This window comes from Limulus polyphemus, unplaced genomic scaffold (genome assembly GCF_000517525.1).
Source record: "Limulus polyphemus unplaced genomic scaffold, Limulus_polyphemus-2.1.2 Scaffold2908, whole genome shotgun sequence".
Classification (NCBI taxonomy): Eukaryota; Metazoa; Arthropoda; class Merostomata; order Xiphosura; family Limulidae; genus Limulus; species Limulus polyphemus.
The window spans coordinates 35,928-50,168 of record NW_013668518.1 but is presented as its reverse complement, the minus strand read 5'-3'; the positions used below and the strand labels follow the sequence as shown (position 1 = coordinate 50,168).

Sequence of the window (14,241 nt, the reverse complement as noted above, 5' to 3'; positions counted from 1 at the left end):
GATATAGGGTAGGCGGATATATATAAGAGAGGACAACGTGATGCGGGAAGGTGTATAGAGAGTGAGTAATTGAACTGCAGTCACAGGGTATTGTTGAAGTTAACGTTCGTTCATTACAGTGTTGTTTTAGCGCGAGTATTGAAGTTGAGTGTATCGGTAAAGTTGTATTCGGAAAGAATAAACCAGTTTTATTAAGTAAAGACTTGTGTCGTTAAAATTTCAGTTGGAACGAAGTTACGGAAAAATCAATTAACAAACGGAGACGTAACAATAAGCAGGAAATGAACATCCAAAGGTTTAAAAGTAATAATTATATCAAAGTTTGAAAAGAAATAATACTGCTAATTATATAAAATAGTTTTTTTGTTTTTATTATACCTTATTGATCTTTGAATTAATATTCGACTTTGACTTTTCTATATGGGATGAAAAAATAGTAGAAAATTAGATAATTTTCTTAAACTTTTATTAAAATATTTGAAATTAGCTGATCAAATTATGCATTAAAACAGGGGTTGCAAACCTTCAAAGAAGAAGAGAAATTTTTTTTTGTTTTTGTCTAATACCAAAAGATTTCAATAACCACAATATTCCCTAACAGTCTAGCCTTAAAAAAGTCTTAGCAGTAAATCTTCAGATTTACAATGCTAAAATCAGGAGTTCAATTCCCCCATTGTTCCTGAAAGATTCTCAACTTTTCTTCACAATAAGAGTAAAGCCAGAGAGCACAAATCTCCTTAAAGAACTCCATGCAGTTTTCAAGCTGCAGGTTGCCAGCTCCCGCATTAGAAACATATGATGAATAGATAGACTTATGATATCTGAAAAATTATGCAGAAAACATATTAAAAACCTGTTAAGTTTCTTTTATTCAGTTATAGTATGTGTATACATAAAAAGAAAAAAGGTAGATGCTATTATTATACTCTTGATACTAGACTGTATATTTTTATGTAGATGTTACTGTTTACACTTTCATGTCAACACACTTCAATTGAAGTGTAGTGTGCTTTAATAAAACCTCTGGTGTTGGTGTATCCATGAGAAGATTTTGAAATATTAAAAATTGTTCATTTTGTATTACCTTGTGTCCAGTCTCTTTCTTTCTCAGATTCATGTATCATGGAGGAGCCTATGGTCATGCAGAACCAATAGACAAACAGCCACCCTAGAATGTTGGAGTCCCTCAGAATATCTACAATGCTGTGTTGAAAGTATCTCAGTCAGGTGATGGTTGGAAAATTGTGAAGGAGAGGATCTGGCTACTATATTAAGTTTCAACGAGCACTTGAATGAGGAGTAACTATGATACTGTGAATTACATTGGAAGTTTAACTTGGTAGAAAACAGAACAATTCTTTGAGCCAAGTTCAAGGCTCGGAAGAAGAGCACCACAGAAAGCATCACTGCTTATGCTGATGATCTGTGCCATTTACACGATAAAGCTTACACTGCAATGGTCTCAGCAAGTTGACAAGTTTGTGGAAGGCCTACTTTATGAAATTATGCAGTGTTACTTGGGTGGAAGAGATATTATCATCCTTCCTGAGGAAGTTTCTGTTGCAATGCAGTATTAAATGGTAAGTTTGAACCAGTTGAAAGAGATAAAGAAGCCTGTAGCAGCATCTGCAGTGACTTCACTTTATACAGACCATCTTATTCAGGCCCACATTGTGCCAAGTTCAAGTCCAGACAAGGGATAATCAACCATCACCACATTTAGGCATTGTAATACAGTCACACTGGTATACATTGGTTGGGCAGGGCTATCCTGATCCTTCCATTGTTTATTGGCTGCTGTTGATACTTCTGCTAGGAAGTAATTCTGAAAGAGTGAAATATGTGGTTTGCCTGTGTAAGGTTGAGAAACATTTGAATGAACTGCCCATACCTTGCTAAGGAGCAAGGTAGACAAGGCTATCAGTTTTGGCCAATGGTCTAACAACAGGTGGTGAATACTGCTGCTACATCTCCAGGAAACTAGGGGGCCTAGTCATTGACTTGTGGAAGTGCAGTGAACAAATTGCACCAAAATGTATGATGGTCTGCCCAGCTTTCTCAGGATTGTGTGGATCTTGATATGCACCTGTTGGAGTACACAAGCAAAATTGAAAAATAGAATCCCTGACTGATACAGGAGTGGCCAGAACATTGATATATCTTGTGGTATATCTGGTGCTCTGAAGAAAACCACCACTTGGGTCATTCAACACAAACTTTTTTCTGGTGAATACAGATAAACTAGATGGGAATGAAAAGATCATGCTCCATCTATTTCTAGGAGACTTTGCTTAAAGAATGAAGGAACTTATAGCTGATCTCAGTTCTGGCATCAGCATTCATGGAATGGATGAACAATGCCACAGATGACACATGTCTGATTAAACAACTACCATGCAAGCTTCTATGGAGCACTAAGGATGTAGCCAGTATTGAAGTATAACAGATAGTAAAATACAGGATCATACAACAGTCAGAGAGTGTTTGGACATCTCCAGAAGTGACTGTTAGAATATAGGAAGGCATGCCCATGTTCTGATTGATTGTTAATGGGTAAATGCAATAACTAATGTTGACACCTTTCCATTACTGTGTACAGATGAATGTCTGAGTGCACTGGGAGGGACTAATTGTTTCAATACTTTAGACTTAGCATTTGGATTCTGGCAACTTGAGTTAGATGATGAGAGCAGACCTAAGACTGTATAATGTGGCAACCACTCTCAAGAGACTAAAGGAGCTTACAATGAAGAGGCCACAATGAGAGAAGTGCTGATCTATGTCAGTTATGTCTTTGTGTTTGGTTACACATTTGAGTCTATAGTTAAGAACCTGAAAATGGTATTCCAGTGCATAAAGAAGGCAGGTTTGAAACTGAAATCTGGAATTTCTTGTTTATATTGTCGGTAGAAAAGGAATCACCATAGAACCTGCTAAAGTACTAATGGTGCAAGATTGGCCTCAACCAAATTTAAAGTCTTCAATTTCATCTTTTTTATCTCATATTACTGATAGCTTATGGCCAACTTATCCAAGATTGCCTTATCAGTATTGGTTCTCTCTAAAGTGGAGACACACTTCAGAGGAAAGTGAGTAAACATTCCTGTCCTTGTAGTGTGCTTTAGAAAAACTCCTGATGTTGGTGTATCTATGACAAGATTGCACATTCTGGCTAGACACAGTTGTCAGTGATAGTGGGATTGGAACAGTGTTATTTGCATGGTGGAGAATGTGTAATCACTTATGCTAGTCCTTAGCTCATGGCTTCAGAATTCAGATATATTACAACAACAAAAGAACTGCTTGTAGTTATGGTCTTTATAAAACACTTTTGATGCTACTTGTGTGGTAAAAGGTTCACTGTTTTAGTGGACCATGGTTTACTGGAATGACTATTGAGCTATAATTCCCTGAATGGATTATAGAATGCCAGACAACAGTGTTACAAAAGTATGATTTAATCATATAGTATTGCCAAAGCCTTCTTCAGACTTTGGATAACACAAAGAATGGAGAGCACCTTGGTGTTGCACATTCACACACACACTTGTGTTAATGATAAGTGGCAGTTCTTCTGGCCACATTTAAGTTGAGACATTCAACATTGGTGAGAACACTGTATGATTTATTTCACCCAGAGTCAAATTAGACTAAACAGTGTAAACTCCTGCAAAGAATGTTTGGTTCTGCTTTGCAGAGAATAGCATGTATATCTATTCATGACCATCAACTGCTTCCTGATATAGACCAAGACTTATCCATTGGTTAGTATAGCCACACAATCTTTTATTGATGGGTTGGTGGAACATTGGATAACTCAACTTGGAGCACTCAAAGATATTCAAACAGATCATAGAGCTACTGTAACCGCCAACTGTTGTTTAAAGTATTGGATGTAGTAAAGATATGCACTTAACCTAATCACCCCTAGTCTTATGATTTAGTGGAATGAGTTCATACAGACTGTCAAATTTGCAGTGTTTATTAATGCAAACCAAACTGGCTGGAATGAGTACTTACCCTATGTTGTGATGCTGAACCATGCAATTAACAAAGGTCAATATGTTGTTTGCTGAATATGCTCATGTTTAGCTGAGAAGTTTTGTTTCCTGTGGATGCGTGTATTGTCCTCTATCTAGTGTGAATGTCTTGCATTGTCCACAAGCATATGTGGAGTGAGTAAGGTTTGATTTAGTTGATGTGCACAAGTATTCACATCAATAGTTAGGAATGGTCAATATAAAAATGAAAATCGAGGTACTATAATAAGACAGTGAAGCAACAAGTGTAGCAAAGTAAAAATTGGGTATAGCAAGATTCACTCACCTGATCTAGGTGAGTGGCACAGTCTTTGCTACATCTGCCTTGGTGCACCTGATATGCAGTGAGGGAGTTGTGTTTTGTCATAGCATGTTTTGATATATATATATACTGTAGAACCTGTACGAATACCACTCATGACTTATGAAAATTTTAACTAAAAGTCTTAGTTTAGCTGATTTCTGTTGATAATGATTCATTCACATTGTTTCAGTGCAAAGTAGAGTATAAAATGCAGGTAGTAACCAGTGCCGGCGCCAGACTATTTTGCGCCCTAGGCAAGGCCAGCTACTTGCACCCCTTGAAAACAATAAACTGGTTATGAACTATAAGCTATTATGAACAATGAACTGTTATATATTTTTTATTATGTTTTTTCTTAAAACAAATAATTTGTATAAAACTGTGACCCTTAAAGGTCAGTACTGCGCCCTAGGCGGCTGCCTAGTTGGCCTAATGGTAACGCCAGCCCTGGTTGTAACTGTACAAGGAGGGGTGTAAAGTTACACATATGTGGTAAAACTTTGAAAAACCAAATTTAATTAGTACTAAACGTGTATCTGGACAAACTTCATCTAGGAAAGGTTATGCAAGCATTATTGGATTATACCAGTCAGTAATAGAAGGAATGGACCTAGGTTAAACATGTATGCCATTGTCATAGGGGACAACATGGCTATTAAGTTATTGGTTATGCAGAAATTAAATGAAGCCTGTGGACCAAGAAGTTCATATGTGCAAGGTGATAAAACATTGATTACTATGCCTCTAAAGGTAGTTTTTGAGGGAAGTAATGGTTGTAATTAGGTGTTTATGACCTTTTTTCAACTTCCACACCTAGCTGGTTTTCTGTCCAATTGGAATTCATCCAACCTTGCATTTTAGATCTGCAGTTTTATTATTTAAGACCAAATTCCTCACTGTTTTTGGCTACCTTGTTCTTCAAATAGCCAGAGGTCTTCCAATTTTGTGTATGCTAAAACCTCCAATATGAAGGTGTCATAGAAAGAACAAGTTTTGAGAACCAACATTATACCAAAGAGTTCCTGTTCAGCAAAGAGCTAGACTTCCTTGCAACCCCAAGATGCCCAGAACTGGCCTGATTCTCAATCTGGTAAAACCCAAGGATAAAGATCTGTTGTTGGCTGATGCACTAGAAAAGAGAAATGAAATAAAGTATTACCACTTGGGGGTAAGTAAGCTACACTTAGCTCCTGAGGTTGGCATTTCAGACCCCATTATAGTAGTAAATTAGATAGATTATTTTAGTATAGAGTTATAAACAAACTTCTTTTACTTTGGAGAGCAGTCACCTTCCCACAAATGTCTGCAGGCAGTGAATGATGATATAGATGTGGGACATTGTGGGCTGGAGCATCTACATCTTGCTCTCCTAACTTGTATTTCTTTTGATGATTTTATTTGATTTTTTTATGAATTTCATCATGCGAGACTGGCGATTGGAAGTTAAAACTGATAGAAGGTGTATCCCCCCTGCAATGTGGGTCCTACTTCCGCAGTCACCTCCAAATCCCAGTGCATATTTTATGTCCCACATTATAGCCTGTACCCCAGGGATCCTTCAAATTTATGCAGCATCTTTAATTTAATTTTGTTTTTTTATTTGGGCTTGTTTTGTTCACTTAAGTGTCCTTTATTACAGGTTTGGAGTTGCTGTTTTTAATGTAGTCCTTCCTTTTGATTTTATTTTGGATGACTGTTTAAGTATTAATTTTCTATACATATATATATAGATAGATAGATAGCTAGATAGATAGATACATGTACCTCTTCCTATATTCTTTATATTCTGTTTAATGTGTTGTATAAATGTTGTTATTTTACCTAAAGTTTGGTTAGTTTAATTACGTGTTTTCATTACTTTTACTTACTGGTTGTATAATTAACCTAATCCCTTTTTTTCTTTTCAATCCTTTATGTAATAAGTTCATTTTCTATTTTAATTGTGTTTTGTTTTTTATATATGTAAAATATTTCATTAAGATTCTTTGATTCTGTTAGTCATTGTAAAGGTTTTATTTCTATTGTTGGTATCAGTGTTAAATGGTTTAATTTTTTATTTTTTGATAGTATTCTTCAGTTTCATACATCAATGTTAGAAAGTAATGGTTGTTTTTGTTATTGTAATTTGCCAGTTATATCTTGTACTAAAGGGTTTGTATCATAACATTTTACTACATTTTTTAAAGGTTCCATGTCATACATTGAAATTATGATTTTGTATTTTGATATTGTATTAAGCTGTGGATTATGTTTTCATTGTAAAAGGATACTTTTATGAGGTACTGTAACAAATTGAAAGTTTGTTTAAAGGTACTTTAATATATTCTGTGGTTGCAGCTACAGTGTATTTATTAAAGGATTTTTGATTGTTATTGAACTCTATCCTTTTTAAGGATTTTAAACTATTGAAATCATATATTTCTATGTTTAAAGGTTTGTTTTATTGTGAAATCAAGATCATCTTCATTGTTAAAGGTTTTTCTTGTAGTGTATGTGCTTACATCTATGTCAAAAGGTTTATCTTTGTACTGTATCTAGTTTTATTGTTGTAAGGTTTGTTTTTCCATTGTATGTAGTGTTATTCTTAAGGAGCTTATATTTATAGGTATCGTGTGATTTTATTTATTAAATGGTATTTTTGCCAAATGTAATCAAATATTGTATCTCTTTGTTAAAGGGTTGTGCACCTGTGTAGCATGTGTTTTTTGAGGGTTGAGAGAATGTTAACAGACCCCTTAACCATAGTGCAAGTTTAAAGTTTATTGTTTGTAAATCTAACATTAAACATTAGCTTGAGGACAAGGCTGAAGTAGGAAGGGAGGAAAGTGTGGTATATAAATATACCTTACATTTCTCTCTTCTGTTATTACAACAGTATTTATTCTGAACTTATTTTTTACTTTGTATATGTGCATGTATTAAATGTTACATGGTTGAAGTAGCCATTAAGTTAATTTCATTCTAGTTGCCACTTTTCCTTTGTCATCCTCTAGGAGATAATACATTTTCTACCCATGAATGGATATTACTGTTCTTCAATAGTAGTTTAATGGTATCTCATAGTTACAGTCTTCTCAATTCTTGAATAAGAATGATTAGTTACATGGCTAGTTCTAGTTGCTCTAGGTAAATGTGACGTTTCTTGTGAAGTTAGGAACAGTGGATTTAAACAGTCAGGTACATGATCTTGAAGGAAGATCCACTAAAATCAACCATATCATTTTAACAACAGCAAGTATACACACTTTGTTGATGAATTCATATAGATTGTTTATTTTGTACATTACCTTGTGTCCACTCTCTTTCTTTCTTAGACAGATATTCAGAGATTTAACATTATTCAGTAATAAATATTCTGAATCTCTTGTAACTCATCAGACCTATCGCATTTCTCTTAAGTCAATTCAACTCAACTAGGACATACCACAGTGTGTGTTATTATTTATTATACTTTATATATATACTGATATAAATGTTTTGGTTTAGACCAACCTTTATAAAAATTGATTAAAAATTATATGACACACATATGATGATATTTATTTATGACAAAATGGAAAGACATATTTTACTGATATGCAACATACATCTACGTGTAGTAGACATTTAGTGCAATATCCAGTTTTTCTGATCTTATATTTGTCAACATATTTTTACATATTTGCTTATTTTCATATAGTTTTAGCTAGTAATCTCACTGTTCATCGGGTGTGAGAAATGTAATTGTAAAATTAATATGTTCACATTTTATGATTTTTATTAGTTTATAGGCTTCAGTGCAAATTTTAGCTTTCAAGTAGTCTATAAAAGGTTACATTTGTAATTAGGTCAGTGTAAAGCATGTCAAATATATCCACTTAGTAATAAGCTGAAGATATGTAGAATAAAGAACTATGAGCTTCATGGAAGTTAACTTATGTCTCATATCTTCATACCTTGTTAGTTTTATCTCGTAGATGATACAATGGAAATCAGAGAAGTCCACAAACTTAATGATGGAAGGGACCCATATCCTTTGTTCCTTCATCGTCAGAAGGTGCCAAAAGACAGAAGTAACATACCATGTAAGCTACACCTTCTCATGAGTTTTTATCAGTTTTCAAATTATTTCAAAATTACTGAATAAGCTGAATATAATTAGCTAGTACAAACACTGATTTGTTGCATTTTAATTGATGTTTTTGTGGTTATCTTTGGAATATACTCCTAATATATATATATATACATTTGAATTATCTAACTCAAAATAAAGAATTCAAAAAACATTCAAGAGCAAAGTATTATCATTTTTGTGTATAGACAAAACAACATTTATGGAAATATATTTAAGACAAATATTAGCTTGCATATTCATAATTACAGTAAAAAATTTTGAAACAGTAGTTTCTTATTCACATTGTACATTATGAAACTTTAAACTTTAATTGCAAGAGATCATCAATGCAGCTTTACAAGTATAAGATATTGTAATTAAATAAGTGTTAATTTGATTCTACTGTCTTGCACACAGATTATTTTATATGAATACCAGCTAACATCCTACACTTCACAAAATGTCCTGAAATAGAAATTTGAGAGACCAATAATTCATTTAGTTAGAGTGGGTTGGGCATGAGTACAACTCTAAAAGATGAATTTATGGCTAGAAAAGACAATTCACTGTTGTTGATGATCATAGTAATGTGATATTCAGGTATGTACATTGATATACATCAGAATGAAATCAAGGTTCTGGAAATGTTATGCCCAATATTAAAATTAATATGGACAGCAAAGGAAAACAGTGCAAGTGAACAAATAAAATGCTGTCTTTGTTCACAGTAATATGCATGTAGGTTAATTACTAACTTACTGGCTGGCCTCTATCCTGTTGCATTTGTAACTGACTTCTAAGGTAGGGAGAAGACTTATAAAATATGTACACAGAACAAAGACAGGATCAAGAATAGTGCATAGAACAATGACCGAAGCAAGAATCATGAAATATTACACTACAGACCGGGATCCTAGTTACGATAACCCAAAATATTTGGATTACCCAGATAAATGATTATTCAAAGAAAAAAGTTACAAAGGAGAGAACCCCAACACATACAAACTTGTACAAGTTTCTATATAACTCCTTAAAAATAATCATAACCTCATTATGGGGGAGGAGAGAGAGAGAATACAGAAATAAGACATCTTTAATAAATTTCAAGATGAACTCTCCTGATAGGCCAGAAGACAAGGATCACTACTTCCTTTCAGTCAAGTAATCATCCTAACTTTATAATAATGGAGTATTTATAACACCATATCTTTAGGAAAGCTTACAATGAACCTCCACTCGATAGCTTGGAAAGCCATTTTCTTTCAGTCATTGGTTTTGTACTTTATCACATGATTTCCTTATGATATTTTACTGCTACTCACCACTTGATAACTTAGAAATGTTACATTGTTTTAGTCAACTGACTGTCTTAACCACTGGCCATGCAGTTAATCCCAGTCATAATGATTAGGATGTTGATGTCTTGGCCAATAATCGAGGCAGACATATTGCTTCTGTGCTGGTTCTTCTTTATAAGCTCCTCACAAACAACCAGATATGTGCTACCAATCTCTTCATTTTTTTCTGCTGAGATGAGACAATATGACACAATGCTCTCATCATCATAGTCAGGTATTTCATCTGTCTCTGATTCCTGGAATAACCAGTTCTTGATAGGTTATTGTATTTGATGTATATCATGCAACTGACATAAATCAACTGACTTAGCTATCTATTAACAAACTATGAATCAGTCTGGCTGGCAATGAGTTGCTTAGAAGCTGCAGTTGCATATTATAGCCAAACTAAGTAACCAGATTCAAACTTTCATTCTATTGCTGTTTTTGTCATGACATCTCTTTTGATGCATAGCCACTTTACCCATGTGATGATGCACAAATTTATGCACATCAGACATTATAGAATACAACCATTCCACATATTCTATGGCATGGCAGTTAAAGCACTTGACTCATTAGTAAAAGAGTAGCCCAAGAGTTGAAAGTGGTGGTGTTAATTAGCTGTCTTCCCTCTAGTCCGTCACTGCTAAAGTAGTAACAGCTAGTGCAGATAGCCCTCATGTAGCTATGCGTGAAATTCAAAACAAACCAAATCTACATATTCCACTAGGCAGAAGACCATATATCAAATCTACTGAGAGCTGTTATTTTCATCTGAAGATCAGAAGATACAGAAAACAACTAATTGACTGTTGTTCAGCTATCATGACACACATATGGTGCTCATCCCAATCAGTTTGGTTAGGGTTCACAAACTTAGCATTCTGTACTGCCCATTCAGCCAAACCATCAGACTGATGATATGGTGAAGTGCACGCTTTCACAACCCCTACACCTGGTATAACTTGGCAAACATCTGGCTATTGATGTTAGCTCCTTAATCTTTGTGGAACTCTTCAGGTCCTCCAAAGCATAATATCCATTATTCAGCCAACACATCTGCAACAGAAAACACTAATGTGTTGACCAACAAATAAGCTTCAACTAACTTGGTTAAGTAATTGATAATGACAAGCAAATACCACTTACTTTTCTCAGTTTTTAGAAGAGGACTAGCTAAGTCTATGATAATCCTCTTGAGGGGAGAACTTAATACTCTGTGCTGGAGTTTTGCCCCAAAAAGACTGTTTTTTCCCCCTCAGTAGCACATGTTAGAATTTCTACACCATTTCTCAACTCTTTTATATGAACAACTATAAAATACACATAAATGTTTACAACAGTACACGACACTCCCTGGTTATTGTTCAGTCCTAGTATTATGTAAGGTCTGAAATATCTTCTGCCTCAAAACTTTTGGAACCACTAGCTGCATCATAGGTTGGCTACCACATCACAGTTGTCGATAATGATGGCACGTCATCCTTCACTCTTAACTGACTATAACAGTGCCAGATATTATGCACACCACTACCATATTTGCCAGTATGTGATGACCATGCTTTACCTTACTGCATGCAAGAAATACCTAAACTATGTCTGGATCCTTTCATTGATTATTTCTACATTCCAGTCTGGCCATTTATGATGCTTAACCAAATGTGGAATAGTCCCATTTATGTGGTTTGTCATTATTGCTGCTGAAATGGTTTTGATTGCTACACAGTGTCTAGGATTTGAATATTCAACGAATGGACATGATCTTGCTGTCATAAGTTTCAAATTCTTGATGGTTATGAGTCATTTCAGTGAACTTCCTATCATACAAATAATGGCAGTAATGATTGACAAGCACTACAACTACAAGCAGTTTTCTTTGTAGAGTATTGGCATTCAGGAACAGTCAGTTTTCAATTTCATGGGTGAGTACATGCTCCATACTATCTTATATACAAAACTGCTCCAATTTCACTGTCATTAACATATGTATCCAGGATGAAAGGGTGGTCTTCACAAGGACAACTCAGCACTAGTGCTTCAATCAAAATGTGCTTCAAGAACTGGAACACATCTTCACATATCTGTGCCCTCTTAAAGTGTGTATCATAGTGAGCCAATGCAGACAGTGGTGTAGCTATCATGGAGGAGTTAGTCACAAACTTTATTGTAATATGGCACAAAACCTTAAAATTTATGGACTTGACATTTATTCACTTTTGCAGAATCTGTAGACACTTCATCTCTATGAACTATGTGATGAAAAACTCCACTTTCATAATACATGAACATACATGTGCAATTTCACAATGATTTACAGGTTCTCCAATGTGGTGTGTTTCATGCATCAGTTCTTTCACCAAAGCAGATAGCAAAAATGCATTAGATTGCTGCTGTACTACACCATGGAACACAATTTGCATATTTGGTAGTATCATTACCACCTTTTAAAATATCTATATGCAGTCCACTCATTGCCATACAGTCCACTGTTCTCATTAGCTTCTCAAAAATGACAAACATGTTACACTGACGGAATAGTATGATGAAGAATTCATACAGTCCTTGCTGATTGTCAAAAGTAAGTTTAGGAGCTTATTTCAGCATCCAGTTGATCATGCCAGTAATAAGAAGTTAGATCTAGTTTACTGAACCAATTGGCCCCTTCTGTTGCATCCATACATTCATCTGCATGCTGTAGAAAATAGGTGATGACATGCATTATCATGTTAACCCATCTTCAATCCATTCAGGACCCTAGCATTCCTTCTTCCTGAAAATCATTACTGAAGATGCCTAAGCAAAAGTTGTATTTTCTACTCCTTTAATAGCCACTTGATTTCACCACTGCCAATATCCTAGGTGCTTCAAGGCTGTCTGAGTACTATTGTTCTGTCAAACATCCATCATCTGTGTCTATGGTATGACATAGTTTGTTGTCTGACCAATCATCCATCTTTTCCCACAAACACATCAGTACATTCCTTGAGGAACTCACTTAGCTCATGTTTTAATGTCAGATTGTTAGTAAAATCTTCTGTTAGAGACCCCATGTACTCCAGAAGATACATGTCTGTTCTCTGGTAGGACACAGTGACTGTGACATGAGTTACTGAACTTGTTTATGCCACTTTTCCCTCTGTTACCACATTGATGACAATTTCAATTCAGAGCTGATTAACCTTATGTCTGCATTTATAGACTAGCACTGGTACCATACTTGCACTCAGAAACACCAGTGTTTCAACAAGTTAGTGTAACCTGATCTACAAACAGAAAACAGTATATTTCATGCATCAGTTCTATCATCATAGTATAGAACAAAATTACTGTAAAAGTGCATCTGTATTACACTAAGAAATGCCATTTGCACATTTGGTAATATCACTATTTCCTTTCAACATGCATATGTGCTGTCCACTTGTTGTCATGCAGTAAACTGTTGTTGGGTCAAGTGTGTTTATAATGAATAGTCTGGCTGACAAGTTCTGAAGCTGGTCCATCCTTACGAAACTAATGCCAGAAGCTAGAGCAGAGACAACTATCTTCATTTGGTGGGAAACATTATGAAGACAAAGTCAAAGACACACCTCTCCATTCATATTTTGTCACTATTTGTTAAAACAAAGTTTGGCTAACTCACCAAACCATCAGCTTTTCCCAGAGTACATGATACCCTGTAAAATTCAGTAATGTCCTAGTACATTCAAATTCTACTAAAAACTTAACCTCACATCCATGTATCATTATTGGTACACAACAGGTGATGACTAATTCATCGGTGATGAAATCCAGCTCAGAACACACTAGTTTAAATTAGCTGGATTAACTGTAACTGTAATTCAGCATCTAATTTCCTGCTTCTGTTGCTGCATCAGTTTGAATGGTACTCACTTCTGATTGACTTTTCTGGTCACAAGATTCAAAGATTTGTTCTTGACAACTTTTGGAGTCCAACTCCTATTGCATTTATGGTATAGCCATGAAAAATGGGTCAGTAAAGCTTTGAAATGACTCCTTACATCATCTGTTTCAATGGAGCTGGTGACATCTGGGCATGTTAACAAATGCTTCGAAATCCCATAGTGACCACTTTAATAAATCTTGAGACATTAAAGCAGACAGAAAGATTGAAGATATAGATGGACAATTGAGTCAAGCGTGGTAGTAGGTAAAGTGTGTGAATCATTCGTTGAGAATTATGGCATGTGTTTAAGTTAAAGGGACTGTGGAAATTAAATGTATTGCAAAGTTGAATAGAGAAAGAATAAACTAGTTTTATTTGAGAAAGGACTTGTATTGCTGAAGTTTTTTGGAGAGAATTTTTAGGAGTAATTAACTAATGACCAGAGACGTAACAAATTGGTGTCAGAGAGTTAGACAAAAAAAAAGAAGATGGAAACGAGAAGCGGCAAATCAAACTACAGCTTAGCAAATTTGATGGCAGCAATACAAGATCAGCAAAAG

The 14,241-nt window shown here is 34.9% G+C and overlaps 1 protein-coding gene across 5 annotated transcripts in view; it reads left to right on the top strand.

The window, feature by feature from the left end:
• The window catches only part of LOC106468188 (EF-hand domain-containing protein 1-like), a 33,829-nt gene that overhangs the window by 6,276 nt on the left and 13,312 nt on the right, over nucleotides 1-14,241 (top strand). For all 5 annotated transcript variants that reach the window (XM_022396505.1, XM_022396503.1, XM_022396504.1 and 2 more), the window contains exon 5: nucleotides 8,288-8,408. In XM_022396505.1, coding sequence (XP_022252213.1) covers nucleotides 8,288-8,408 — 121 coding nt within the window. The remainder of the gene's footprint in view (nucleotides 1-8,287; nucleotides 8,409-14,241) is intronic.